Below are 27,863 nucleotides of genomic sequence, written 5' to 3'. Positions count from 1 at the left end.
ATTGCACCTGCACTAACAGATTCACATGGACAGTGCCACAGCCTTCTGTGCTTCCTCTTTTGAAATATGAGGCTGTATCCTAACATCTGAGTGATAACCTCAAGCACTGAGATTAACAAAGTGCAGAGATCAAAGCTTTGCTGCCTGCCCTCCTCAGTATCCAGCCCTAAGAAACATGCCAGGCCTCTCACATTTGGCTCTTTCTGGCACGGAATACACATTCCCACAAAGAGTTTAATATCCAGTATCTGACTCCCAATTTTAATCTCACCTCAACTCATTGTATCTAAAAAATGAAGTATAGAAAGAAATTACTAAGTATTTTTGAAAATTTTAGGCCAGGAACTCCAAACAAAAGCATGCTCTGTCCTCACCTTGTGAAATATTTCTGAGTTTCTAAACAAGCTTCATGCCTTCACACAGCTGGTAAATGTTTGCTTAAAAATATATTCAAACAATCTTCTTGCAAAGGATTTGTAACATATAGACTTGAGCTTCATTTTGGAAGGTTCATTTACATAGCACATACATGGGTTTTAAAAAGCTGCCTTTTATTTATTCTAAACTTTCCAATTACCCGTTTGTTTATACCAACCACCACAAGGAGGTCTTAGAGAGGTCACTCAAGAAATAATATATTTCTCTATCTCCTTTCCCAACTACATTCATGGAGCCAAAGCTCACTTCCTTCCATGAATAATCCTAGTGTCCTGGTATTATTCAACCTGTAATTTGCTAATAAGCAAGAATAAAATATTAGCAACTTTAAATAATAACAAGGATAAACACTGAAGTGTTGTGCAGTCATATTGCACCATTATTTTTAGACAATCTGTTTTCAGTGGAGACCGCCACAAAGGGTTGCAAGCAGTGCATGGCTCATACCTGTCCTACACACATTTGCAGTCATTCTAGGCTTCTAATATTTATGGCATTCAGGAAAAGAGACGTGTTCCCCATGAGAGCTGGAGGCAAACAGCATCCCAAAAAAGGAAGAGAAAACAATACGCTGAATCCATCAAAGTTTGTTACTTCATAGTCTTTTCACAGCCAAATAAACATTTTACAGCTGGAGAGCTGCATTAGCCAAAATAACAAACGTCCTGAAACCTGCTAGAGATTTCGGATTAGCCTGCCCAATGAAAGAGTTTGATCCCGTGCTTTATATATCTGACGTGCATGGACAGAGGCAAGTATTTAGTGTACAGGTCCCGAAGAATAATTACGCAAAACTTGTGGGTTTTTGTTTTGTTTTTTTGAACAGGATTAGCTGAGTTTGGGGGGAGACTTGCTCTGGGTTTACTTTTTTAAGCGGGTTGTGGCCAAGCCTGCTGGAACGTATTACAATCCTCTGTGGCATTAAAAGTGATTGCTGACCTTTCAAAGAGCTTCAGATGGTCAGCTTTGACTGGTAGATTCAAACACCACCCACTTTTAACAGTGTTCACCTGGGACATTCTCTTTCAGTCCTTTGCACAACCCTGATTTTTTGGCCAATCATCAGATGTCTTAGGGATGGTTCCTTCGAATACTGCCATCAGCTGGCAAATTCCAACATTTCTCCTTCGCAGATTTTTGCTTTTCCCCTCCATCTCTAGAACAAGCTGACTGTAGTCAAAGCTAGTTTGGGCAGGTGGGTCATGCTTCAAGCTGAGCAGTCTGACAGTTGTACAAGATGCTATCTAATCACTGTGCCTTGGCGAGGAAAAGCTGTTTCTTGAGACAAATTTGCCCAGCCAGCCATTTGAAGAGATCAGAAGCAAGACCTGAATTCTGCCAACGGATAGAAGGGAAATCCCTGATATACATCCAAAGAAACTGACGCTGGAGGCTTGAAAGATTTAGAGAAGGTCACTGGAGATATCAAAATCTGGGATGTCTTCAATAACTGAACGTTTGCAACAGACTTCCTCCAAGCTTTGCTTGGTTGCGTGGGAGACCACACAGTTATTGAACAGCTACAACACTTCACGCTATACTGCAGTACCAGGTCCTCTGAATTATTTCTGTTCAGCAGTGAAGCTGAACTCACCTGGCAAAGACCGTGCATTACCATGGACAGAGCAGAGACAGAACAGAGAAGTCAGTCTGACTTCGGACAGGCAAACTGGTAGAAACCATGACTAAAATAGCATAATCACAAGCACAACAGCTGTAACGCATGGCATCCTAGAAAAAGTGAATGCCTTGTTTACAGCTGTAACACAACTCATCGTAGAAAAAATGAATGCCTTGTTTGCCTTAGTCTTCGCTGACAAGGCCTCCCAGGTCTCTGCAGGGTTCAAGGAGGGACAAGACCTACCAGCAGCACATGAGGGATTACTTAAACAGTTGTGGCCTACACAGGCCCACGGAACCAGAAAGGCTGCACCCAAAAATGCAAGCGTGCCCAGGGCTGATAGTATTACAAGGCTGCTCTCTGTCAGCTTTGAAAGGAGGTGGAGACCCAGAGAGGCCCACTATGACTGAAGAAGGACAACAGGACCATCCAGGACAGTACAGTCAGTCAGACTCACTTTGGTTATAGGGTCATCTCATAACTATTTCTGGGCACATGAAGGAGAAGGAGACTGGCAACAGCCAGCATGGATTCACCAAGGGTAAATCATCCCTGACTAGCCTGCCTGCCTTCTTCAATAAAGTGACTGGCTTTGCAGACAAGGAGAAGAGCAGCGGATGTCATTTAGGCTGATTTTAGCAGGGTTTTCAACGCTGTCTCACACAATAGTCTCGTACCCAAGAGCAGCTCTACTGAAAAGGCCCAGGGGCATGGCAGACACCAAGCTGAGCACAAACCAGCAGCATGCCTAGCAGCAAGGAAAGCCAGCAGCACCTTGAGCTATTTGAACAGGAATGTAGCCTGTAGACTGAGGGAAGTGATTATTGCCCCCTATTCAAAATTCCTTAGACCACATCTAGAGAGATACCACATCTATTTTTGCCCCATCTCCCAATAAAGGCCATCAATAAATGAGCAAGTTGTGCAGAGGGCCATCGAGATCATCAGGGGCTGAAGCTCCTGTCCTGAGAGAGGCCGGGGGAGCAGGGCCTGTTCAGCCTGGAGAGGGGCGTGGGGCTGCATCACGGGACTGACAGCAGCCAGCCAGCAGCTCTGGGGACGTTTTTGAGAAGTTACGCTCTTCACAGTGCTGCATAGGCTGGAGGATGACAGGCAATGGCATAAATTTAAAGAGGGGTTCAAATGGATATAAAAAGGTTTCCCTCATGAGGACAGTCAAGTAGTGGAGCAGGCTGCCCAGAGAGGCTGCACAGTCTGAGCCCATGGAGGTTTTCAATTTTTGACTGGCTAAAGCCCAGATCAACCTGGGCTAGCTGCAGAGCTGCCCCTGCTTGGGCTAGAGGCCTCCTGAAGTCCCTTTCAACCTGAATTATTCTGCGATTTTAAGAAACATGTTTACAAATTTCCTGGATTCTTTTGGAGGATTCAAAGAAGGGTGAACAGTCAATACAATATTTCCAAAGTGGCTTTGAAATTCTTGAACAGTGGTGTGCTTGTTTCGGTTTTTGTCATTTTTGTTTTTGAAAGCTAGTTTCTTAAGAATTGTTGGTGAAAGGCAACTGTATCTCAAGAAGAAACCCTCTTGTGAGTCAGTAATAGTTGACAAGATAGGAAATCAAGGCTAAGGAGCTTACAGTGGAGTGAGGCTGCCAGTGGTGTGCCAGAGATCTATGATAGGACTTGGACTACTCAGTGTATTCATAAATGGTCTGGAAAAGAGATAAATAACAAGATGACATTTGCTGCCAAGATGAATTTCTTCAGGACACTTGTACCAAAAACAGCCTGCAAAGAGTTGCAGAAGTATGTTGCAGTATTGAATCACTTAGGGAAGAAAAAGAAAAAAAGAAAAAAGAAGTTCTCTGTCAGCCAGCAATGTATTGCACATGAAAGAAAACAACTCATGCTATACACAACAAATAAAGGGCTCTAAATTAAGCATTTCAGCTCAGGAGACAAATTTCTGAGCTCATTGACAGTAGTCCCAATAAGGAATGCTTATGCTATCATAAGAAAAAGAGCAAACAAAGTTAAGAAAGATTGTCAAAAAAGCAAAAGTAATCCTCATCACTATGTCACTGTCCATGGTGTACGTTCAACACATAGGGCCACACTAACAAGGGGCAGATTTGGTCACCCATTTCATAATGGATACAGAATTAGAAGATATAAATGAACAAATATGATAGACTTAGACCTCTCCATCAGGAGACAGGCTGATAAGGGCATATGATAAAGGGTTATAAATTCAAGAACAACCTACTAGAAGTTAGGACAGACAAAATCAACATGTCAAATCCAAACAGAAGTATTTGATTGATTTGAAGATAGTTTGCTTTCCTTCTCCTCCAAGACACTACCACGTATTCATCATGGCTACTTCCTGAGGTTGCCAAAACAGACGTCATACATCAACTGAGAGTTCCTCATGAAGCACACATGTGGGAAAGTTTGCGTGCTTTTGCTGCATTATGGAACTCATTGCCACAGGAAGTTGTGTGGGACAAAGTTGGGAATGTGGCAAAAAAAAAAAAAAAAAAAAAAGTTAGATAAATTCATGAGGGATAGATCCTTCTATTAGATACCAGTGGACAAAACCACCTTCTGCTTGGGAAGTTCCTACTGTGAGAGGCTGAAAAGACAGGCTTGGGGAAGGGTCATTCTATCCATGCCTTTCCATAGGCACCTGCTGCTATCCAGGGTCTGTCAATGACACGGGGCAAGAAGCAGCTTTACTCTGAACACTTCTATATTCCTACCAGCCCAGCTCTCTGATTCAGAAACCTAAAGTTTGCTTTTTAATGCCTGAACCAGTGTCTCATTGAGCAAAGAGTGAAAGGAGATGCATGCTAAAGGCACAAAGCTTCCGAGAAAGGTGCACTGTAACTCTGAGAAAAGCTTACATCATATATAAGTCATCTGGCTAATTCTTCCTAAAAGTCATCTGCTGGTGAAATAAACAAAGCGCAAACTTTCCCAGATGTGTGCTTCATGAGGAATTCTCAGTCAACATATGATTTATGACTTGGCATCCTCAGAAAACACAAAATCATGATTCAGAGATGAAATGTAGATGTGGAATTGCTATGGAAGGAGACAGAAAGGGTTTATTCAGAGATCAGTCCCAACTCTTGTATTTGTAAGCTTTTTCACTGCTAGCAAATGTTGCACTGGACAATTGTTCTTCCTTTAATAATAAGAAGATTAATGCTCAGTGTTCAGATTCTCTTCATTTTCCGCAAATGCAGGGTGAGCAATTGCATTTTTGCACCATGCTTCTCCACAAAAGAGGACAGGCAAGTTGTCCCATTGGACTTCTTCTGGAGACAAGTTTGCCATGCAAGTAGCAAGACTACCCCTACAGAAAGCAACCCTATTGATTTCTAGTGTGCTTATCACTAGAATCTCCTTCTGAATCACAGACAATCAACTTCATGGAGACCCAGAGCACTGAAAAAAATAAAAAAGAATAATAAAAAAAAGAATCTATAACAACTAAAACTAAAGAAGATGGGAAAAGGCACACTGGGAATTTCATTCAGTCATTCATCCCCAGTACGAAACAAAACAAAGTCTATCAGGAGCGGGGAGGAAAGCAATGGGGAGAGAAAAACAGCAAAAATGCAAGTGAAAATAGAATGACAAGCAATGAACAGTGCCAATGTGAAGTATATATATCTTCCACAGATATTTTGGCAACCTTGGCTAAATGACGATTTAGCCTAGCATCCATCCTTCCCAGCTCATCTGCTTGTTAAAGATGTCAGTTCCCTTGCACTGCCTACGGGGGTATTTTGACAGAAACGTCACCGAGGACTCATTGGTGTTGTTTTAACTTGGCATCATTGATGTCTTCGCTTTGTTTCTGAATCTCTTCTTCCAGCTGTATTTCTCTCTCTCTCTCCCCCCCTTCCTATGACACGCTTGATGGCTCAGTAGACTCTGCCCGAATGAGATGGCTTCCTCATTTGTAAAACTTTCATTGGAAATAAAGATTTCCTGTAGAACCACACGGGTCTCCCATAACACATGCATGGAAAAAAGGGTTTTAATCATTTTAGATAGGAGCAGTGTCACACAGACTAAACACTGACCAAAGAACAAATGAGGATAATACGATGGAGAAAATATATAAAGCCTTAGATATGTTCAGTAAAGTGATGTTTAATCCAATTGAGTTAAATATGTTTTAAGCAGTGCATTAAGGATTCAGAGGTGATGTCAGACAACAGAGAACGGGGGAAAAAATAGAAAGATTGGAAAAGTGGGAAGAATATGATAAGGGAATTGCAGCCTAGAAAAATTTAGACTACTTTAACAGAGAAAAACAAACAATCCAAATTTATGCACTGGTGGAATGCTGCTAGGAAAGGAGAACTAGGAAACAGCACCCCAGCAGCCAAGGTGCTGCACACCCGCATGAGGGAGAGGTTGACCCTTTGAGTAGTTAAGTGGGAGAGGTACTGCACAGAAATAGGGTAACTTCTAGAACTTGTAATATAACCTCAGCCTACTAGGAAAAGCCAGGCTCAGTGAAATCATGCATTCAGTGGGACCCAAGAGAATACTCAACGAATGCAAAAATAGCTGCTGCTACTTATTAACTGCCTCTTTGGCATCCTCAGGTCAACGGGGAACTCCATAAGCAACCTCACTCATGGAAACTACTCAGAAATATCCTGATGTACTCCCTCGTGGTTACTGTTTCTTCCCCAGGGCCCACTCCATGCATGACCAGTTATTTCAGCTGATTTTGAGGTGGGCCAGAGAGAGGACCAGGTTCGGACTGCCTGCATGGCAGACTCCAACCCTAGGCACACCTCTTGGGAACCCACCGTTGGGATTGAACTTGTCCTGAGGAGTGACTGCACTAAATTTGAGGTGGACCATCCAAGCTGACAAGCTAGAAGGAAGAAAGAACAAAAGCTCTTAAACTCAGCCACAGAAAGTGCCCAGAGAATGAAAACTCGGTACAAAAGGAACTACATGAGTAAGGAGATGAGAATAAGGAGAACTTAACCAGAAGAGTCGAGGAGATTTCTTGGGCTGGGAAAAAAAAATAAAAAAAAAATCTTGAAAGAGAAGCCCACAATTTGAGTCATTTTTATACCAAAACTGTTTAAAATAAAAAAGTGCTTGGAGGACAAGGGACAGAATGACAAAGTAGGCCTTTCCCGATGGCTGCTAAAAGTTGGTTTCACTTCAGTTCTACCGGTGTAGTTTTCCTGGCCTAACAGCACTGCAGCAGTGAGAACAGAGCGATCCCGGAGGTCTCAGCCTCGCAGAGCACTCACAAACAAGCTGCGTTTCCAGCCGCCAAGTAGTTCCCCACGAGGTCCGTGGGACTACTCATACATACTAAAGACTTCCAGTTGGAAATGGTGGATACACAACATTTTCAGTCTTTGCTGCGACACTGAGAAGTTAGCTGTGAATAACGATCTCCATCCCAGAGCTCAGCCAGCCACCCTTCCTTCATTAGTATTATTTGCATTACCAGGTCAGAACTGAGTCTTGAGTACTTGGGTATATTTCTACTCCTATTATCCTGCCCATCTTCCTTGAAAAAAAAAACAAACACTTGTGACAGTGTCTTCAGCTATATCTGAAGAGACATTATATGAACTAGAAGCAGCTGAGCCAGCTCCACAGACTTCTCAGCCCCATCTATCTTCCCCCTCACCCATGTTTTGTTCCATCTTTTCACTTTAATTAGCAACTCTATTTTTTTGAAATGAAACAGAATACCCATCATCTTTGCAATATTTTCTTTAGAATATTTAATTTTTGTTCCCTACCTAATCACAAGGCAGTATGCATTCTTAAATCATCCAGGCAAAATAATTACAAAAATAATCCAGCCAAGTGTAATCAAACTGCAGGGTTCTTTATTTTCCTGGCCTCTTAATTTAATTTCACATCCTGTGGTCTTAAAGAAATATTGGGATATCATCTTGTTATTGTTTAGGTTATGTGCCTGTAAAAATGAGGAATAATTGGTTCTCTTCTTACTCACTGCCACACAGAAAACTCATATACCAGATAGAATATTTTTTGGAGTAAAGACTCGGGGATAAATCTCACAGATGGGCACAAGATAGATTCTTAGCTCCCATTTTCATAGGCAAAAATCAAACGGAAGGGTAGTATTTCCTATCCAGCTGTAAAGGAAGAGGAACCCTTGTTCGATTGTTTGGTTTTGAGTACTATTTTGTAAAGACTGGAACTGCTTTGATAAAATCTTTTGTTTATAAACTTTTTCAACAGAGTGATATGGATTCTGAAGTGATTTTTGTCATTTTACCCACGAGAATAGTCACAGCACAAAAAGCTAAATACAGTCGCAAACTTATGCTTGTGTCTTGGATAAATACTGAAAATTCTTTGTTGTATGGATGACTTGAGCAATACTAAGACCTCAGAAAAGGAGCATATTGATAACGAATACAGGTAGTCTCTTCCCAGATTCATTATTTTTCACCTGACGAAATCAATCACATGAGGTTAATGGGGCAGATATACGTAGCTCTATCCAAACCTGCATAGTTAACATCTGTTCGAGAAGACTAACTAGCTGATGGCTTCTGTGTGTTAATAACCTAAGAGACCATCACATCTCAGTACTAAATATTTTTTTAAATGCCTACAAACCCATTAAAATCAATAGCAATTAGACCAAAACACCGCCGTACCACAGCAACAACAAACATGAAGGGGCATAGTCCTCTCTCTGCAGCCAGGAAGCTTCGGTGGAAGAGCTCTTGGTTTCTCCAGCATCGCCACATCTCAAGACCTGCTGCCCACAACGGCAAGCTGGAGAACCCCAGGGACAACCCCAGACAAGGAGCAGAGTGCCCACAGAGAGCACAGCTACTGCAGCTCTAACTTGCCTTACATCAGCTCTACTATAAAAACATGAAAAGGGAATTCATACACACACACGCTTGCTCTAAATCGGGTATGGTGAGGAATCTTTGTGTCATTCAGACTTGCACATTCTTTTCACAAAGGCCTGAAGCCTCTTGTTTTCTCAAGTTTCTTGATCAGAAAGTAACAAAATATTCTGAGCTCTTCTGGATATATATATATATATATATATATATTTTACCCCAAAAGAAACGGTTACAGCTTGAAAAGGAATCTCATTTTTAAGTCTAATGCTTAAAAGCACTCTACCTTACATCTGAAGTAATGGCTGATTCCATTCTTGGATTTATTCATTTTTTCTTGTAAGCTACTGCAGTGACGAGAGCTTTTCTTGAATTCCAAAAAGAAAACTAGACTGAGTCACTGCATACAAGCATCCTCTGCTTATAGAAACAACGTTTTCCTTACAAAATACTTTGTTTTTAAATCAAGGGATACAGGACAGGACCTTAGATTCCGCATTCCAAGCATCGGCTAATGAACTTGCTAAAGTTAAGTTGCAATAATCATATTCTCCATGGGGTTTTGGCTGTCGCTATAGTCACCTTCTTTCCTTCAAAATATGCTTTTCATTGTTCTACTGCCCTTTTTCCAATTGCTCTGCAGCCAAGTTCTTGGAAAGCAATCACGCTTCTTGTTTAGGATTTATTGCTAGTCTTTTGCCAATAAGGACACGCACAAATCTCTCCTGTGATCATCCTGCAAAAGCAAGCTAAAAATACAGCAATATAAAAACAGGCACATTTTGCATGTTAAATGGCATCAGTGTGCAGTCATCAAAATTTTTTGAGATATATATAAAAGAAGGTTGACCCTTTTGGCTAGGCTGATCAAAGGTTCTGCTTGGGTGCCATAAATAAGTTTATTTTAGAATCCCAGTCTTCTCAGAAAGGAAAAAAATGTATTTTTATTGTGTTTTAGTAGTTGCAACATTTTTTCCTTTTATCGGGTTTACACAGTAAAGTTTGTGCTTTAGAAATTTAAGGTCTGAGGAAAATAATAGTTTATCTTCCAAACCGGCTGCCTTAAGACTAATAACCATGATGACTAATGCCGTTATCGCTAAAATTTTAAAGCGGTGAAAACTGGTCATTTGTTTGGTTTTTACAAGATTGTAAAGGATCTTGCTATTTCAAGTTGTATTTAGGTTTTGAAATGTGTTTCAGGTTGTCCAAGAAAATTCACGTGTGGAGCAGCAGCAGATTATATGAGGGAAGACTGATCTTATAGCTCGGAAATAATGGCTCATGACAAAGAGTATCTGGGAAATCACCACGCCTTGGCCACGCTTATCTGACCATATTGCTTGTTTTCCATACAAATATTCTCGTGTAATCATCGGCCTATTTGAAAGACTTTTATCAGCTTACTGCTTTTGACAGGCAGGGGTAGAGTCAGGAGTGTAGGGGTCTGTTTTAAATCTTCTCTGTTAAGACTGTTAAAGTTCCTCTGAAATTTGGGAAGAGTTGGTCCTCAGTCCCTCCATGACCCTTCTCCTTGGTTCTGATGAGGTCCTCTGTTAAACAGCCTTAAGTTGGGAAGATGAATCAGGACTCATTCATGGACCTAGATTCCCTTTCAGCAGCTTGGTGTTTTCCAGTTCCTAATGGCTAGGTGATTCTGTGGTTCAGACGTGATCGCTGAGGCTCAGAAACAAGAGGGCTAATGAAAAGATCCAGATAAATGTTTCACCACTTCATAATTTGGGGTTCTTACTCAACCTGAAATGACTGCGATTGCTATTATTCTGCTGTTCTTTTTATGATTCTCATCTTTCTTGTCTTTTCTTCTCTGCTTATTCTTTTCCCCAGGCAATAAGAGATGGTCCCAAATACCTATTTGGTTCCTATAATTAAACCAGATGTATTTTCTATTCACTCTGAAAAGGGACTGGCCATTTGTGCAATAGGATTTTGCATACAAGAAGAAAGAAATGATCATTGAGGAAACAACATAAATTCATTCCTAATAAATTATAAATGAACTTTGAAATGCAATAAAACTCCATTTTTTTCTATGCTCAGCCTGGTAGACCTTTGAGTACAAATAACTCATGTGATTTTATCTCAAACTTTATATTCTGCAAGCAGATGATGATTTCCTGAAATTCATTCTCTGCTTGAAATTATTCAGTGAAATACATTTTTGTATGTGAATTGCATTTACTTTTTTTGTTGCTCTAATAAGATTACTCATGTATCACAAGGCATCAGTTAATTCTGGGTGTGCTTCTCATTGTAATCATCAGGATTCTGGTACGAGTATTTGTATAAAGTTATAAAACTTGCTTCCCAGTATTTCAGCAAAGAAATCCACTTTGCATCAGTGGTTGCTGTAATAAAATTTGGTCACAAAGGAATTTACACAAGGGACCCCAGAAAAGCCGCTTGCAGGGCCAAAGCAAACGAGTTGCAAAATTTAAACCAATATTTGCTAGAAAATGTTTGTGATGGTCACTCAGCCCTACTCCTGAGGCCCTTACAAAAGTCCTTACTGCTGAAATTAACATTGCAGATCTTCCTAAACTGTGCTCTGAAACTAATCTGAATTTTTTTTTTTTTGATGCCGGTATTGGGTTTGTGCTCCCCTTTGCAATTGTGGTAAGACTTCTGCTTTTACTAATGGCTGCAGAATGGATCCCATTATTTCGCTACCTCCAACATCAAATACCACATCGCAGGCACCAACAACCACCTAACTGAGCTAACATAGCTTCTACTTTTGACTTCACAAGTGCAAACACACATTCATGTACTTGGCTGCGGCTACGTGTTCACCTAGCTAAATCTATCTACGGAGCCTGCAGGACCTGGAACAAGCATATTCTTAGGTACCATAATCCCCAATCTATTAATTTGGGTTTACTCTTGGTCTTCAACACGCTGTCCATCTTCTCCATCTGTAAGGACATCCACTGACATTATTCCCTGCAAATTTTAAAAACACTTCACTCGCAGCAGCTTGCATGCAATGATAACTAAAAATCTGGAAACAGGGATAATAACTGTGGCTTTGTGATGTCTAGTACACAATGGCTCATCCATTCTTCATTTCAGAAAAATTCAGCTCCCCCCCCAAAAAATAAAATAAATAAATAAATAAAAGCTTTATATATAAATAAGCACCAGGCCTCAATCATTGTTGGAACTTCATGCAGAGTTAAAAGACGTGTTGGAGTATAGTTTGGAGCAAGCCCTGATAAAGCTCTGCCATTTGGATTGGAGCGTTAGCTTCCCTAATACAACTTAACACGATAAACAGCATTGCCGTTACCATCTTGCTGAGGATGGTAGAAAAGGACCATAAAACTGAGTGGCATATTCAAAATTCCTTGCAAAATATTGGCTCACAGAAAACAACACACAATGACTGTAATTAATACCAGTCCTTTAAAGTATCCCTGAAGTCTTCTGAAATCTAACCCAGTACTGCACTGCTGGTAGCAGCGACTGCATCCTGAATGGTATTGGAAATGACAACAGAAAATCGCAGTTCTCCAGGAGAAGACAGAGTTGTAACGCACCGGTCTGCTCAACAGAAAAATACCTTTGCCCTTATTATTTAGATTTTTTTTTTTCCTGGAGAATCGCAGGACTTTACTCTTTAGCTAAGCCTCGCAAGTTCAACACCCCCTGAGTTATATAAACATTATTTTACAATTTGAGCTATTTTTCCCAGCGAAGGGATCACTCCAGGGGAGGACTGTTTCAATGACCTCTTGTAGCAAGCCAACATTGCATTTCTCCTACTTCCATGGCTTCGGCGGGACCAAGCCCGAGGTGCACCCAGGCGGCCCCGGCCTCGCCGGCCCCAGCGCCCCAGCGACAAATCCCGGCCGCGGGCTGCACCGCACCTACAGCTGCCCCTACTAGCAGGCGGTTCCAGGAGACAACAAGTTGCACCAGAGGCTTGAGATGTGTTATTTTAAAGGGTAAACGACGTGAGGGTTAGCGCTGGGGGGAAACAAGCCAGGAAAGAAAAACCCCACCGGCAGCGAGCGCTCGCACCCTTGGCAGCGATGCTGCGGCCGTGAGATGCTGGTGCGCGGCGCTCACCCTGCAGCGGGGGGTGCTGCCGGCACGGGCCCCCCAGGAGCAGCAGGGGGACACCCTCGCCCCCTTTGCTGGGGGAGGAAAGGAAAAGCGGAGAGGGGAGAAAAACGCCCCGCAGGGCTGCCGGCCGTCACCGGGCTTTTCGTGCTTTTGGGGTGGGGGGATGCTCGGGGGGGGGGGGGGAACCGGGGGGATGCTCTGGGTGGGGGAACAAGGGGGGATGCTTCGGGGGGAATAAGGGGGGATGCTCGGGGGGGAACAAGGGGGGATGCTTCGGGGGGAATAAGGGGGGATGCTCGGGGGGGAACAAGGGGGGATGCTCCAGGGGGAGCTGAGGGAGATGCTCCAGGGGGAACAGGGGGGATGCTCGGGGGGGGATGCTCGGGGGGGGATGCTCCTGGGGGGGGATGCTCCCCGGAGGGGGAGTTCCCAAGGGCCACGGAGCGGCTTCTCCTCGCCGGCAGCTCCGGGCACCCCTCGCCCCCTGCCGGGGACCCCCCGGGGGGCTGAGCCCCGGCTGGGAGCAGGAGCGGGCTGGGGCCAAACGGCGGCGGCGAGGGGCGCCTCGGTGGCTCGGCGGTCGCCCCCCGTAACGCCGCCGCCCGAGGCGGGGAGCGCCCGCTCGGAAGCGCTGCGGTCCTGCCGCTGTCCCCGCGCAGCACGGCGAGCTATTTGCGGCTCCGCCGAGCCCTCCTGAATGAATGCATCCGCAGCTGACCTTTAACAATAGGCGCTGAAATAGCACAATCTGCGGGACCGGCCCGGGGGGGGGGGGGGGGGGGGGGGGTTGGGGCAGCGGGAAGGAAGAGATGGGTGAATATTGTAATCGCGGCGATCTCGTCCGCTTCCTTTCCCAAAGCTCCTCGCGCAGAGGACGGGGGGGGGGATCATCGATATTCTCCCCCCCGTACCGGGGGCTCAGCCTCATAGAAACCTTTTCCAGCGCCGGCTCTGCCCTGTGCCCCCCCCCCCCCCCCCCGCCCTGGAAGCAGCGGGGTAGCGGCGCCGAGGATGCTCGCCCCCCCCCCCCCGGCGCTCTCTCACCTTCCCTGGCTTTCAGCAAGACGGTGTTGGCAACGATGTTTTCCAGCTCCATTGACGAGCTCGGGCAGCGCAGGTCGGCGGCACTGCAGCAGGACGGCGCCGAGGTGCGGAGCCTGCGGGCGCCCACCAGCTCCTGCCCCTAGCGCCTCGTCCCCCCGGGCATGATCCTTCCTCCCTCCCTTCCTCCGAGCTCCCCCCGGCGCTCCCCTCTCTCTCCGCTACTCCATCCTCCCCGGCGGGCTGAGGGCTGGGGCGCTCCTGCCTCCCTCCTCCTCCTCCTCCTCCTCCTCCTCCTCCTCCTCCTCCTCCTCCTCCTCCTCCTCCCGGGGGTGGGGCACCGGGAGCGGCCCCGCAGCCCCGCGCAGGCGCCAGCCCCGCAGCCGGTTCGGTGGGGCCGGGGGGTCTCGGGGCACGGACGGACCGACGGACAGAAGGACACACCGCCCGGGGCAGCCCCCGGGGCCGGGGAGCTGCGGGGGACACCGCGGGGGTGGCCCCGGTGGCGCTGCCCTGGTGCCGGGCGCCACCCAGCGGCTGCGGGGTTTGGGGGGACCCAGCAGCTCCGCCGCGGTGGCCTGGGGATTTTTTTTTGGGGGGGGGGGTTGTTATGGGTTTTTCTTTTGGTGTTTCGTCCCGAGCAGGAGCTAGGCTCGTGGGAAGTTTAGGCTGAGCCCCAGATTCTGCCTGCTGTGTGCGTCCGAGGGAGGGATGCTGGTGTTGCTGGCGGCGAGGGGATCGATAGCACGTTCGGCGGGTCGGGCGAAGAAAGAGGGATAAAACCGACCCGTGGCTCTCACCAACACTCTCCCTCATCAGCACTGCGTTGATTAAATCCATGCCAAGCAAATCAAATCAAATTAACATGCAGATTCTTGTAAGTGGAACAGAGGCACTGCCCCTTCTCCCTCCTGATTGCACCGATCGTGTTTCTCTCTACGGCCAGGCAGAAGTGACTTGCAGCAGCAGACTGCTACTGGGTGCGCTTTCTGAACGCAGGAAATAAATGATAAATGCGCTTAATTAATAATATCTCGGACATTAGGATCATGTGGCTATAATAAATGCCTCCTGTACCTTAGCAAATGCCAAAGGTTGGAACTTGGGAAGCTGTTGTTGCAGCAGGTGCCACTGCTGTGCATAATCTTCCCCATCCTCCCTCCTGTCACTTCAGGAAACGTTCAGGCTCCGGTAGCCATGCCGTGCTGTGGTTACTTTCTTTGTGATGCCAAGTTCCATATAACAGCAGTTGTGCCTGTAAGTACCGGAAGATTTTTCCCTGATTAAATAATTCTTGAGGGAAAAATTGCTTCCTGGAAACCAGAGCCTTAGCACAGAGATGAGGCTCCTGAGGAGTGGCTGCCCTGCATGTTGCTTGAGCACTTCTGTGCAAGGGATGATGCTCACATCTAAAGAGATCAAAAGGAGAGAGGCACTTGTAGACCCTAAGTTTGGGTGGCTAAGCATCTGGAAAGCAGTATGTGCATCTGAGGGCTCTGCTGCTCCTCTTGTATCCAATATCTACGTCTACATACTTAAGCGCTATGCACACACAGTCATCTGCAGCGTTGCCCTGTGGAACAGAATTACATCTTCGGAGTGCTGGTGTTGTCCTTTGTGAACGTTTATTTAGTTCCTGAAAGAGTAACTAGTAGAATTATCAGAAGAGTTACAAAAGATCTGCATGGTGTTTGGTAAATCCCACTGAGCTACTCGGTGTTCGTAAACGGCCCAGCTGCGAAGTACTTGGAGCTCCTGGCTCCCAAAGGCATGCTTACCCGGTCCCTGCAGAAACAGGAACAGCAGCTGAACGAATGTCGTGCTGCTGTCTGGGTGGTTATTTACACCAAGCTGGATGACTTTGCATTGAGGTGGATGAGGAGCAGTGGAGTAACAAATGTGGTTGAACACAGGGAGTGGAAAGCTGAGCTCTGCTACCGGGTGTGAGATTCTGCAAAAACATTTGTTTGAGCTGCACATCTACATGGAGGGCAGCAATTCTGACTTCATTTTTATCAGTAAGAACAATGGAGTGGGTTTTCTTAATGATTCTTATAGCAACTGAGAAAATAAAACTTGTTTCCAATACCTCTGAGTCAGTTTGGTGCCCTAGAACAAGGAGGAGTTGTGCTCGCTATCACAATGCCTGCTTTGGAAAACAAATCAAGACAACCCATCCTCGCTGCATCCCTTTCCTAATTCAGACTCTAAAGCCTGAATATAGCACTGCTACATGACAGAGCTCTGCTTCAGCACGGGGCTCTGATGGATGGCCCCTTTCATGGACGTGGTTCCCTAGGGACTGCCAGATCAATTGCCCTGCACAGACCTACTTGACCCGAAGTCTGTGTGTTGGTCTCTGCAGAACCCACCAGAGCATTTGGAGCCCTGCCTTATGACTTTCCTATGGCTGTGGGCATCTTCATTGTTGTGCCACCTGGAACAGCTGGGTCACAAACACAGCAACAAAAAATATTAGGAAAAGCTATATTTATTTGTATCAATTTTCTCTTACAACAACAAAAAATATTAGAAAGAGATACATTTATTTATATGAATTTTCTCTTACAACAACCCAGGCCTTTAATTTTAGGCCACATCCACACCCAATGTAATGGAGCAGGCAGGTTCTTTGTGAGCGAGGGGAAAAGAAACTCTTCATTATCAGGAAATCCTTGAGTCTCTTCTACTGCTTATCTTATTCTACCCACTGGTGCAAACTCTGGTGCTGAAATACACAAGGATGGACTCAAAGGTGGCGTGGCAGGTAAGAAACAGGCAGGTCTTTTTTTTTTTTTTTCAGGCCTAAAGACCCTGATTCAGTGGTTGTGGGAGCAAAGGGTAAAAAATTGGTTTGAATCACACAGAAGCAGCTAATTTTGGAAGAAAAATAAAAAAGTAAAGGTTACAAAAAAAACAATCCACGGTTAAACTGAAAGATGTGTTCTCTATGGTGCTTAATGCGTTTGGTTATTCTGCTTTTAAATAAAACATCTTTCATTTGAAGCCATTCGAGAGTGGCTCAGAAAGGCACTTTTTGAGTGGCAAACATGAGGGCGAAGCCGGGCTGGCAGCCATCTTCCCTCTGTGGGAGAAGAGAGGTTTGTAAATGAAATGCCAGCACCGTGCGAGACCCAAATGCATCAGCGCAAGGCGAAGAGGAAGGCAGCAGAGCGGCGGGCGATGGATTGCGAGCGGCTCTGACAGATGAGTCACCGGCAGGGTGGGCTCCCGCAGCTCCGGCCAGCAGCAGAGCACAACACACCCAGCTTTATCCTGCCCCCGCAGAGCAAACGCTCGGCCGCAGCACAGCCCGCTTGAAAGGTCAGGATAAGATCCCAGGTGGGCCAGACGCCTGAAAGGGTTTTGCCTTATTCTTATCAGTTGGAAACATGCCCTGACAGGAGCTATCGCCTACATCCACGTTACAACACGTAATTAGTGCTGTAAAGTTTCTTCGTGACCACCTCTGAACGGGGCTGCGTTTGGAATTGGTCCTGAAACTTACCCTACAGAGGGGTACGTTTTGTCACCTCCCGCTGAGATGCTGTATCAGCAGGTGGGAACATGCAGGCCCACGAGGAGGCATCTGCAGGCAGCTGCAACCTTTCGCGGAGCCCTGTGCGTAAGGACAGAGGCTGCCATCTACCAACAGCCACGGGGCGATGCATCATGTTCTCGAAACCTAACTTTTTGCTTTGCTTTAGGTGAAAATGTCCATGCCTCTGTAGCTTCTCTCCATTTCCAAACCTTTTCTTGCAGTTATCTATTTCCTCAAAGCAGAGGACAAATGATTCTTACAGCATTTAAGCATATAGAATAAAATAATCTTCTAGAAGAACAGAATTTATTTTTTAAACAAGCGTCAAATAAGCAGCACAGAATCTGACATTCAATGGCTCACAACAGCAGGAGATCTGTTTTAGGCTTGTCTTACCCCATTCATCAGGTTCAGAGAGAAGCTACCCTTCCACTAACATTTTGTCGAATTAACGATGATCTTTCAAACAGCTCTTTAAAAACTAACCTCACAAAACAACAATGGTAGCAATATACAAGTAGTATGTAGTAATTTTTTAATCAACAGATCTCAAAGCTTTTGTTTGTTTGTGGTGTTTTGTTTTTTTTTTTTTGTTTGTTTGTTTTTACCAAACGGCAAATTTAATTATTCACAGATAGGGAAAAAGGCACCAAGTGAGAGCAGGCAGATAAGTGTCATAACCAAAAATTAAATTTACCTCTCCCGTTATCCATTCAAGTGCTTTAGCCACTGCTCAGCACCTTATAATGACACAAAATTCTCTGCTAAAGCTTGCTGAACTCCTGGGAAGTCTTTCACAAACTTCAGATGTCTTTGAATTGAATTTAAAGACTCCAGACCTTCCAATAATAACATGCACTGCTGATCTCTCACTGAACCAGTACGAACCAGCAGTCTGCAACTGCAGGATGAAAAGCAAGATTAGGGCCTGTGGTTTCCCTGATCTTATTTTTTTATTTGTTTGTTTTCAATCACATAGGCTCAGCAACACCGTGTATCCTGATTTCAGGAGTGTACAGTGACACAGCAAAGCAGAAAATCAACAAGCTACGGAGAAAGATGTGCATGTGGTACCGCTTGGTAAATCCATTTGGAACTTCAGATGGCCAGAAGAATCAGGTTTAGCAGCTGCTCCAGTGTGCACCAGAAGTGCTGCTGAGGAAAAGCAACAACTGTTTTGCCAGGTGCGCTTTGCAGAGAAAAAGTCCACCTTCAAATCCTAGGGATGCCTGGTAAAAAGCAAAATGGAAAATAAACCCCCGTGCTAAATGGCGGTAGTTCAAGTTCTTGCCCAGAAGTCTGGGAAACTGAATTATGCTGCCTTCATAACAAAGCATGAGCAATATTTCCCCACCTGCAAGCCAAGTGTTTAAACAAAGAGTTTTAAACAAATATAACTTTCCAGGGAGAGGGGAAGGACACCATTTTAAAAAATATCAACTGAGAAATTGTGAATAATCATCTGCGGGTGAGACAACCATCCTCAGGAAATCCTAGCAATAGCCTTTTTTTTTTTTTTTTTTTTTTTTTTTTTTTTTTCTGCTACAATACAGCTCCCACAGCTGAGGGAAAGGAACTGCTATGGCCCGACCGTATCCTTAACTCAATTTGCTGCCCAGCCTCAGGGGAGCTGCTGCTGGGCGAGTTGATCTGTTGATGCAGAGGGATGTGCCATTCCAGCAGACGTGAACACAGACGTGCCAATCTGCACGGCTGCTCGAGGAGTCAGCCCAGGTACTGGCCGATGTTTCTTGGCCACTCTTCACCAGTCATTGCCCTGCAGGTGACCCTTGCTCAGCTCCATTGCTCATTTTTCTGCTGGCAGTCCTCACAGTGTCTCAGCAGCGGCACTAAAATCTCCCTAGACTGTACTGCAGACACAGCTCTCAACAACTGCTCCTGCTCTCCATCTGCTGCTTTTCCTGGGGGCTCCCAGGGCTGCAGGCTATAGCACGGCTCACCCGCAGCGCATCTGATGTATTTTCTGACATGGAAATAATTTACTCACTTCCACTTTCAGGCTTTGAGGGTTTTTAAAGCAAGAATGCGCCAAACTTTTAGGTAACAGACATGCAAATAAGCTGAGTAGCTCAGCCAGCTGGCTCCCCTTGTGCAGCCAACTTCCTGACAGAGTCCCTGTCCGGCTGGTACTTTCAAGCAGCCCTAGTTCATCAACAAGAGCCGAAGCTGAACTTCCCTCTCAAACACATTCAGGTTTCCCTCAGTGAAACGCTAATGACAAGAAAGGAATGTGCGAGGTTCCTTAACTCAGAATAAGCTGTTTTAGTGACCACTTGTTCATACCTATGCACACATTCTCTAATGCACTCTCAGGGCTTTGTTAGAAGTGTTAAGCCTGAAGAGAACAGCTGCAACATCAAAAGCAATAGTGATGTATGCTTGAATGCAAGGAAATTACTGGATGCAGGAAGCAGTTAGACTATCATGCTGGTGGACCTTGTACTGAGATATCCACATCCCTAATTGTCCACATTTTTCTTCCCCCTTTTCTCACCATGGCTATAGGAAGGAACAGTTCATCCTCTACACCGTTGTGCAGAACACCTCCATCTTTATCATCTCCCTTTGGGCACCTCCACCTTCACCACAAGCCCAGACAGCTGCCTAGCATCTCTGTGCCATATGAGTAGATAACATTATACTCTGCTGGGCAGTTTTCGAGATTACCAGAGCCACATTTCCACCCATTTTTGGCATCAGCTGTATTAATAAATTCAGAAGTGTCACAGAAAGGCACGAGAAAGTGAAACTGGTGTGTCTGTAATGTTAAATGTTCAGAAATGTGCCTGGTGTGCTTTTGGATGACACCAACTAACACTGTCCCAAACAGTTCCTAGGCACATTTGGGAGATAATATTGGTTAAAATCCACTCCTAACAAGCGAGTTGTGCTCAACCTTCCACTTCCGAATGCTCAGAGAGTTGACTTATGGAAGTGACTGGACCATACCAGCTGGATCGGTACCAGGAATAAGTTTTTTAATGTGTTCAGAGCCACAGATGCAGCATCTGTTGAGCTTCCAGGAGCTCATTGACATTGCTTTGGTTGCCTTTGGCCTTGTCCCCAGCTGCTGATGGCAGATCTAGTACTGCTGGTGGAGCCAGACCTCTCCCTAGCTCACAGGGTGGGATCTCCCCTTCATAAAAGGCTGTGAATATTTTTAAATATGAGTATTAAAGGAGCAGGCTGGCCGAAGTTCCCACCTTCACGGAAGCAGAGAGGTCTGCCTGCAACAGGCGTGCTCCCTTCCACAACACACCATTCCTGTGCTGCTTCCACCTGGGCCGGTGGCAGGATTTTATGACTAAACAACTACAATCCGACCACGAGTTCATCAAAGAGTCGACAGAAAACTTTATTGTTGAAATGTTTTAGCTTGACCCACGCTTCGCTCTGCACCGCAGAGCCAGGTCCCGGGGCCACAGCCACCTCAGCCCCTCAGAGGACGGCGGCGAGCACGGGCACCGTGCCATCCGCTCCTCGCCCTTCCCTGCGCTCTGCCCACCCTTACCCCACCCCAACGCCCCCCGGGCCGTGCTGCCAGCATGTGGACACCTCCTCCCGCCGGGGGGCTGGCGCCGCCCGTGTCCCTCCTTCCCGTGCCCTCCTTCCCCGGTCCCTCCTTCCCCGGCCCCTTCCCCGCCCGCCGCCGCGCACAAGATGGCCGCCGCGCTGGGGAGGCTCCTGCGGAGCGCGGTGAGTGCGCGGCCGCCCGGCTCCCCCTCTGCCCGCGCTGCCTCCCCGCCGCCTCTCACCCGCCGTGTGTCCCCTCACAGGTGCCCGCCGCCGGGAGGAGGCTGCCGGGCCGGCCCCAGCTCCTCGCCCGCCGCCAGCTCAGCCTGGGTAAGCGCAGGGCGCCCCGCGGGACCCCCGCGCTGCCCCCCGGGCACGGTGGCCCGGCTGTGCCCGGCTCGGCTCGTCCCGGCCCGGCCCGGCTGCGAGCAGCCTCCGTGGTTTTCTGTCCCCTCAGGCGCCTCCCGGCTGGCTCCGGCGGTTACGCAGCACGCCCCGTTTTTTAAAGGCACGGCTGTCGTCCACGGGGAGTTCAAGGAGCTGAGCCTGGATGACTTCAAGGGGAAATACCTCGTTCTCTTCTTCTACCCGCTGGATTTGTGAGTGCCGGGGGGTAAAATAAGCCTCTGGGTGCTCCCCTGGCGCTTGTGACTGAAGGAGCGTTGCTGAAGGTCATCAGAAGTGCTGCGGATCTTTGCTGTCTGCAGTGTTTCTACCGTACCCGGGCTGGTTTTGCAAAGCCAATCTGTCTGGTTTTCATATGATTGATAAGGCGTGGGGGCAAACGGCCATCCATCATGTGCTAAAACAACAGACCTGGTGGTTGGAGAGCATCTTTGAGCTGTGGGGTGTGCTTCAGGGGGTAGACAGGGCCTTGTTGGTGTCAAATCCCGGGGGTGAGAGCAGTGCCTTGTGGCTCGGGGTCACGGTGCGCCCTCCAGCTCCAGAGTGAGAGGTGGGTGGACGAGGCTGACCCCATCCTGAAGAGGTGAATTGTCCTGGACAGAGAGCATCCCGGCTGTTCTGCCAAACTGTGGTGCATGTGGGCACGTGGGGAGGGTTTAACCTGCAGTGCTTGCTCTTCCAAGCATAAATATCTCTGCCTAGAACTGGTAGTTGAAAACTGGTGCACCAGCTAGGTGCCCCCTGCAGTTGCTTGAGTCTCAGTGAAGCTAAGCAGAAAACACGGTCAAAGTTACCAAGCTAAATAAAATGTGCTGCTGCATTAGTGCCTAGAAACAGATATGCAAGTGCCTTGTATTAAAAGCTGTCAAAATGTTGCTGAATCATTATAGCTCTCTTTCTGTTCCCATCCAGCACTTTTGTATGCCCTACAGAAATTGTGGCTTTCAGTAATAAGGCAAATGAATTTCGTGATGTGAACTGTGAAGTGGTGGCAGTTTCTGTGGACTCTCATTTTTGTCATCTGGCCTGGATAAATACGCCACGAAAGGTATGAATTGGGCAGCTGTTTGCGGCTTTCTTTGTTGGATTGTTTTCTTTTCATAAGCGCTCCTGAGAAGAAGAGTTGAGTAAACAATTATGCAAACATTGACTTCAATAAATAGACTGCCTATGGTGATATGTTAAGTAACTTCTGCGTTTGATGTAATTCAGTTCTGACCTCTACCTTTGTTTTGTCGATCTCTTCCTTAATAATTTGTAGGGTTTTTTTTCATCTTTGTTTTGTTCTCTTGGTAGTTCTGTGGGTTACATCATATCTTATACATTTATCTTGAAAGACAAATGTTAAGTGTATATGTCACTGTCCTTAGCTGCTTGTTACAGCTGATGGTTTGTGTGTGATGTCACAGAAAATAAATAGCAGCTGGCTTAGTAGTTAACCAATACATGACAGTGGTAACTTCAGAATGGAAGCAGAAGAACAAGCAGCTTAATGGAGCATTTGTAAGATTTAACTCATTCGCTGAAATGGTTCCACTTCTGAAGTATAAATGGAGGTCTTTAGCTTTCTTCAGAGAAAGGAAGTGATAGAGAAGATGGGCTTTTACTGGAGGGGAGCCCCTTTTACTTGTGTGAAAATGCGTACTTTTGCCATCACAAACCATCTCGCTAGCTTGGTTAGTTGCAGACAATCAGATCTGACACAGGAGGGTGCTGAAACTCCCGTGTGATCAGTTACCGCCTATGTGCTCATGGGGACGGCAGTCCACAGGGGTGCTCAGCATGATTGGACTGGGCTGCCTCCAGATGCATGGCTTTTCCTTGGTTATGTAGGAGGGAGGAGTTTCCTCAATTTAATATGGTTTAGCTGAACCAATCAAGAGTATTTAATCTTCTGCATGCTTTGGTGAAGCTCTAAAATGTGATTATGGACTGCCTTCATTGCTTTATGTGGAAGTTGTTAAGCGTATGCCAGTCGTGCACACAGAGCAAAGCATTCTGCAGGGTGGAAAGAATTCCATAATAGTGCAGATGGAAAACTGACACCCGGAGGACTTAAGGGCCTTGGTTTCTCCAGCATCTGCCTTTAAAGCTCCGCGTGTGAGAGCTCCGTTGCAGGCAAGCATTTGCAAGATCAGGGTCTAAGTGACTGAGATTGCACAATGATTCACTGGTGATGCCAGGAATAGAAAAGCTAACAAATGCCAGTCCTGTTTCAAGGATAGAGAGCTTATCTCTCGTGCTGTTCCAGTGTGTTGCAAAACTCAAAGCAGTCTTGGTTGACTCTCCAAATAGTATTTAAATTGGTTTTGGGGAGAAAGTACCTGCACTGCATACAGAGAGCAGCCTAACTCCGACACGCAGAGCATGGCTGAATGAAGCGTTGTGTTTTGTCTGTTTATAGTATGCAGGTTTCTTTTTCTTCCCCACCATGTTTATCTTGTTTGATTTTTAATACTTAGATATACGATAGAATTTTTTGTATTCAAAGCTTCGGCATGGGATACAAGGGAAATCTGTCTGAAAATTTCACTGTTTTCACAAGTACCTTTTGCCACCAAAATATGCAGTTCTAAAATGCTAAGCAGGTTTTCATGTTCTGAAAAAAACAAGCGAGTGCTTTTTAAAGAAAAACAACATCAACAAAAAAGCAAAAACCACTCCTCGCACAGTTCCTGTCATGGAGAAAATGGTGTCTGCTGTTAGCATACCTTCAGGAACACTGAATCCAGCCTCAAGAAGGAGAGCCCTAAAAAGCATTTGCTAACAAAATGGAATCTTACTAACCTTACTCTCTTTTTTTTTTTTTCTAGAGTGGCGGTTTGGGCAAAATGAATATTCCAGTTCTGTCAGACCTCACAAAACAAATCTCCCGTGATTATGGTGTGTTGCTAGAGGGACCTGGCATAGCACTAAGGTAATGCATGATTGCTGCTAACTCTGTCAAGACACTACCCAGTTTAAAACAAAGTGACCTACACTGTCTCTTCCTCCAAGGGGAACTGTACAGGGATCAAAATGAATGCTGTATGCACTTACTCCTGTGGACCTTCTGCTGGATCCCCCCCCTTTTTTTTCCCCTCTCCCATCTGAAGAGAAGAGACTACCTTAACTTATGTGTGAGAAGCTCCTAAAGCTGGAGGCCACTACAGTCAATTCTGTAGTTACCCAGAATTGAAAAATTGTTTTTTTCCACCATGGAAATGCTAAAAGCAAATAGTAGTCCCTTATATGTATGGGACTGAGTAGGTGTCTACTAGCGACCTCTGATTCCTGATCTCTCTGGATTAAAAGGTTTATGCTGGCTATCGTTCCCAAAGCAAGCTTGTACTCTTAGCGTTCAGAGAACTCCAGTTATGTATACTTGACAGAGAAAGGCTTTTCTATGCCATGGAGGGGTGTTGGAGGGGGAAGTATTTAATTTGGTTTCCTTCCAAGGAAAGAGTGGCAAAAGTCTACAGAAGGCTGCTTAAAATTCTGATGCGGTGCTGATTAACAATAAAGAACAAATTATAGGTTGCCCTAATCTGTGCTGTTTGTTTTGTTTTTTTTTTTTTTTTCTTCCACCTAAACACAGCAGCTTCTTTGCTAGGAAGGAACTTCAGACATTTGTTTGTTAACAAATTAAATTAATTAGTAGGGTGAGATTGGGACTTTGGTTTCCACAGGGTCTTATATATAACAGAAATTAACTTAGTAGCTTAATGCATAAGCAACTCTTCTTTCAGTACCTTTGGCTTTTCATATCAAAAAGACGTGGAAGGGATGGCAGCTATCACCTTTGAAATACAGATGGAATTAGAAGTTCTGCTTTGTTATATATCTCGCTGTCTTGATTTAATAGTCTTTGTGCACGCTCCATAATTTCAGAATACCGTAGCAGTTCACTGGCTCTTAGCTTTTGATCACTGCACTAACAAACAGTATATCAAATGGGGTATTGCTGCTCCTCACTCTAATGTGTGCAGCTAAGAATAACGACCTTGCTGAAATGGTTCATCAGTTTCTTGCATGTTTGGTCTTGGAATATGATTTGCATTCCCCAAATTCTTGCTCAATTACAGAGGTCTCTTCATCATTGATCCAAATGGGGTCATCAAGCATCTAAGTATCAACGATCTCCCCGTCGGCCGTAGTGTGGAAGAGACCCTTCGCTTGGTGAAAGCATTCCAGTATGTGGAGACACATGGAGAGGTTTGCCCAGCAAACTGGACTCCAGATTCCCCTACAGTAAGTGTCTGCTAAATATCACTGTTCTAAATATAGACACTGGCATGGTTTTGCATGTCCGAAGGGCTGAGAACCACTCTAACGTGAGGTGCTTGACTGAATCTGATGCTGTTTTCTAAACCTTTTATTGGTTGGACCAATTCAGTCTATTTGTATGATACTAAATATGTGATTTCTGTGAAGAAAGAATCTGACTTTCTTCTAGAAGACACAGTTTGTATTTAAAACTCTTGACGTGTAGTTTCTATAGGTTGCCTTTGGATTTTTTGCTTACTTAGTGCTCTGCTTGATATTTATCAGGAAAAATGTGTTATGTACTTAATTTACAAGTAGGAACTTTCAACCAAGTGCAGAAACAGAAATAACCCTAGTGTTTTAATAAGCTATGCATGCCTTCTCTTGGATAAAATGTCAAGTCCATAATTTTTGTATCTCAGTTATAGCATATAATAACTACTTTTTTTTTTTCTTGACAGATCAAGCCCAGCCCAGAAGCTTCTAAAGAGTATTTTGAAAAAGTTCATAAATAAACAGTCAAACATGACTTTTCAAACAAAACTCAATGTCTTTAGCATAGGGTAATGAAGAGAGCAGCTGTGATTGTAGAAAAAATAAGTTCTCATTTTCTCATGTTAAGAAAAAAAAAATAAACGCTGAAATATTTACAGACTCCCTTGTCTTGTTTTAAAAAGAAGGGTAAAAACTAAGGATTTTTTCCCCCTTTGCGATTTTAAGTTTTACAAATTTCTGTAGCCAGCAGTGTTCCTGAATGTGACAAGTAGAAGAAATACAGTTGCATTCCACAGTGTGCACTGATGGTTGTGGTGATTTCCACCCCCAACCCCACTCTCTTTCGCCTCTTTCATTAACTAGCTTTGGACCAGAAAACTCCCCAGTTACCTTTTCTTGTGAAAAAATGTATTTCTGTACCAGAAGCTTGAAAACACTTGTGGACAATGCAGAAAACAGAGTTTTGATGCAGGGGTTATTTTAATGGTATTTTTCAGGGGAAGAGATAAATGTAACATGCAAAAATTAAAGTTTGTTTGTACAAATGCACTGTAACTTGAAATGAATGTAAATATGTGCCATTTCAATCCTGCCTATGGTTGAAGATACAGTGCAGCTACACAGGAGCGTTAACAAGCATCAAGAACTTTAATCTGGATTGGGAGATGTTTAGAAACTTAAGCCCTAATACTGCACTTACTGGAGCTTAGTGACAGTCTTGCTTCATTTAAAGCCATGTTTAATTGCTTGAACCTGCCTCCAGCAAAACTTAAAGGTCAATTGTTGTACTGCTTGAAAACAATGTATCATATCTCCAGCTGTGGCATCATCAATAAATCTTAAGATTGACTGGCAGCAGACGCGTTGCATTCCTTTCCTTCCACTTTTCCCTCAAAGATTCTCCTTTCCCTGTTCTGTAGAAGTTGGGTAAGCTGCAATACATTGGAAATTTCTGTACCTTTGTTCACAACAAGCAGCTGCGGGCTGCTGCCGCCTCTGTGTGAGCACGGGGGAGCAGGCCACAGCCAGTCCTGGGTGTTGTGAGCAAAGTGACAGTGCTGCTGGCAGGCTGGATAAACTGAAACAACGCTGAATGGGTTTGTATTTCTCATCTTCTCCTATGTGGAGTCAGGGACAAGGTCAGCATAAGGGAACCACGATGGCAAAGGTGGCTATTTACTGAATTAGCTTTCTAACAGACGTCGATGTTGCAATATACGTGATGGGATGAAAAATCTTGCCTGGCATCACATGATGCCTGGTGCTGCAGAAGGAAAGGCAGCATTTTAGGTTTCAGTACTCGCAGATACCTTTCAGCACCAGCATTTTAGTTCAGTTTGGTATCAATCCACACGTGGCTGTGCAGCTTTCAACAAAGCTGACCTGGACCTGCTGCATGCGAAGCCAAACCTCTGCATGGCAGAGGTAACGCTGAGCAATGTGTCAGCGCTTGTGATGCCAACTGTTTGTGCACCTGAAACCACGGGGGGGCTGGGACACACCATTTAATAATTACATATATATATTTTTTACCTTCTGTATCTCTCTCGTCCGTCACTTTTCTTCATTTCCCCCTCCCGCAGCGCACTCAGGGGAGCCTCAA

General features: G+C 45.2%; 2 protein-coding genes across 3 annotated transcripts in view; one reads left to right on the top strand and one right to left on the bottom strand.

Moving 5' to 3' along the window:
• Nucleotides 1–14,353, bottom strand: part of GRK5 (G protein-coupled receptor kinase 5) — a 167,854-nt gene extending 153,501 nt beyond the window's left edge. The window contains exon 1 of one of the 2 annotated variants that reach the window (XM_040563461.1): nt 14,044–14,353. In XM_040563461.1, coding sequence (XP_040419395.1) covers nt 14,044–14,095 — 52 coding nt within the window. In that variant the 5' untranslated portion in view covers nt 14,096–14,353. The remainder of the gene's footprint in view (nt 1–14,043) is intronic. The other variant, XM_040563462.1, reaches the window with a different exon arrangement.
• An 884-nt stretch (nt 14,354–15,237) lies between these two features.
• PRDX3 (peroxiredoxin 3) lies at nt 15,238–27,115 on the top strand. The gene is made up of 8 exons (XM_040564054.1): nt 15,238–15,297; nt 20,978–21,298; nt 21,379–21,445; nt 21,573–21,714; nt 22,433–22,568; nt 24,334–24,437; nt 25,585–25,750; nt 26,227–27,115. The coding sequence occupies exons 1-8, from the start codon at nt 15,238–15,240 to the stop codon at nt 26,278–26,280; spliced, it is 1,050 nt and encodes a 349-aa protein (XP_040419988.1). The 3' UTR covers nt 26,281–27,115.
• Nucleotides 27,116–27,863: the final 748 nt, after the last annotated feature.

The sequence above is a fragment of the Cygnus olor genome, chromosome 7, assembly GCF_009769625.2.
Source record: "Cygnus olor isolate bCygOlo1 chromosome 7, bCygOlo1.pri.v2, whole genome shotgun sequence".
NCBI classification, from domain to species: domain Eukaryota; kingdom Metazoa; phylum Chordata; class Aves; order Anseriformes; family Anatidae; genus Cygnus; species Cygnus olor.
This window is presented reverse-complemented; position numbering and strand designations above follow the sequence as displayed.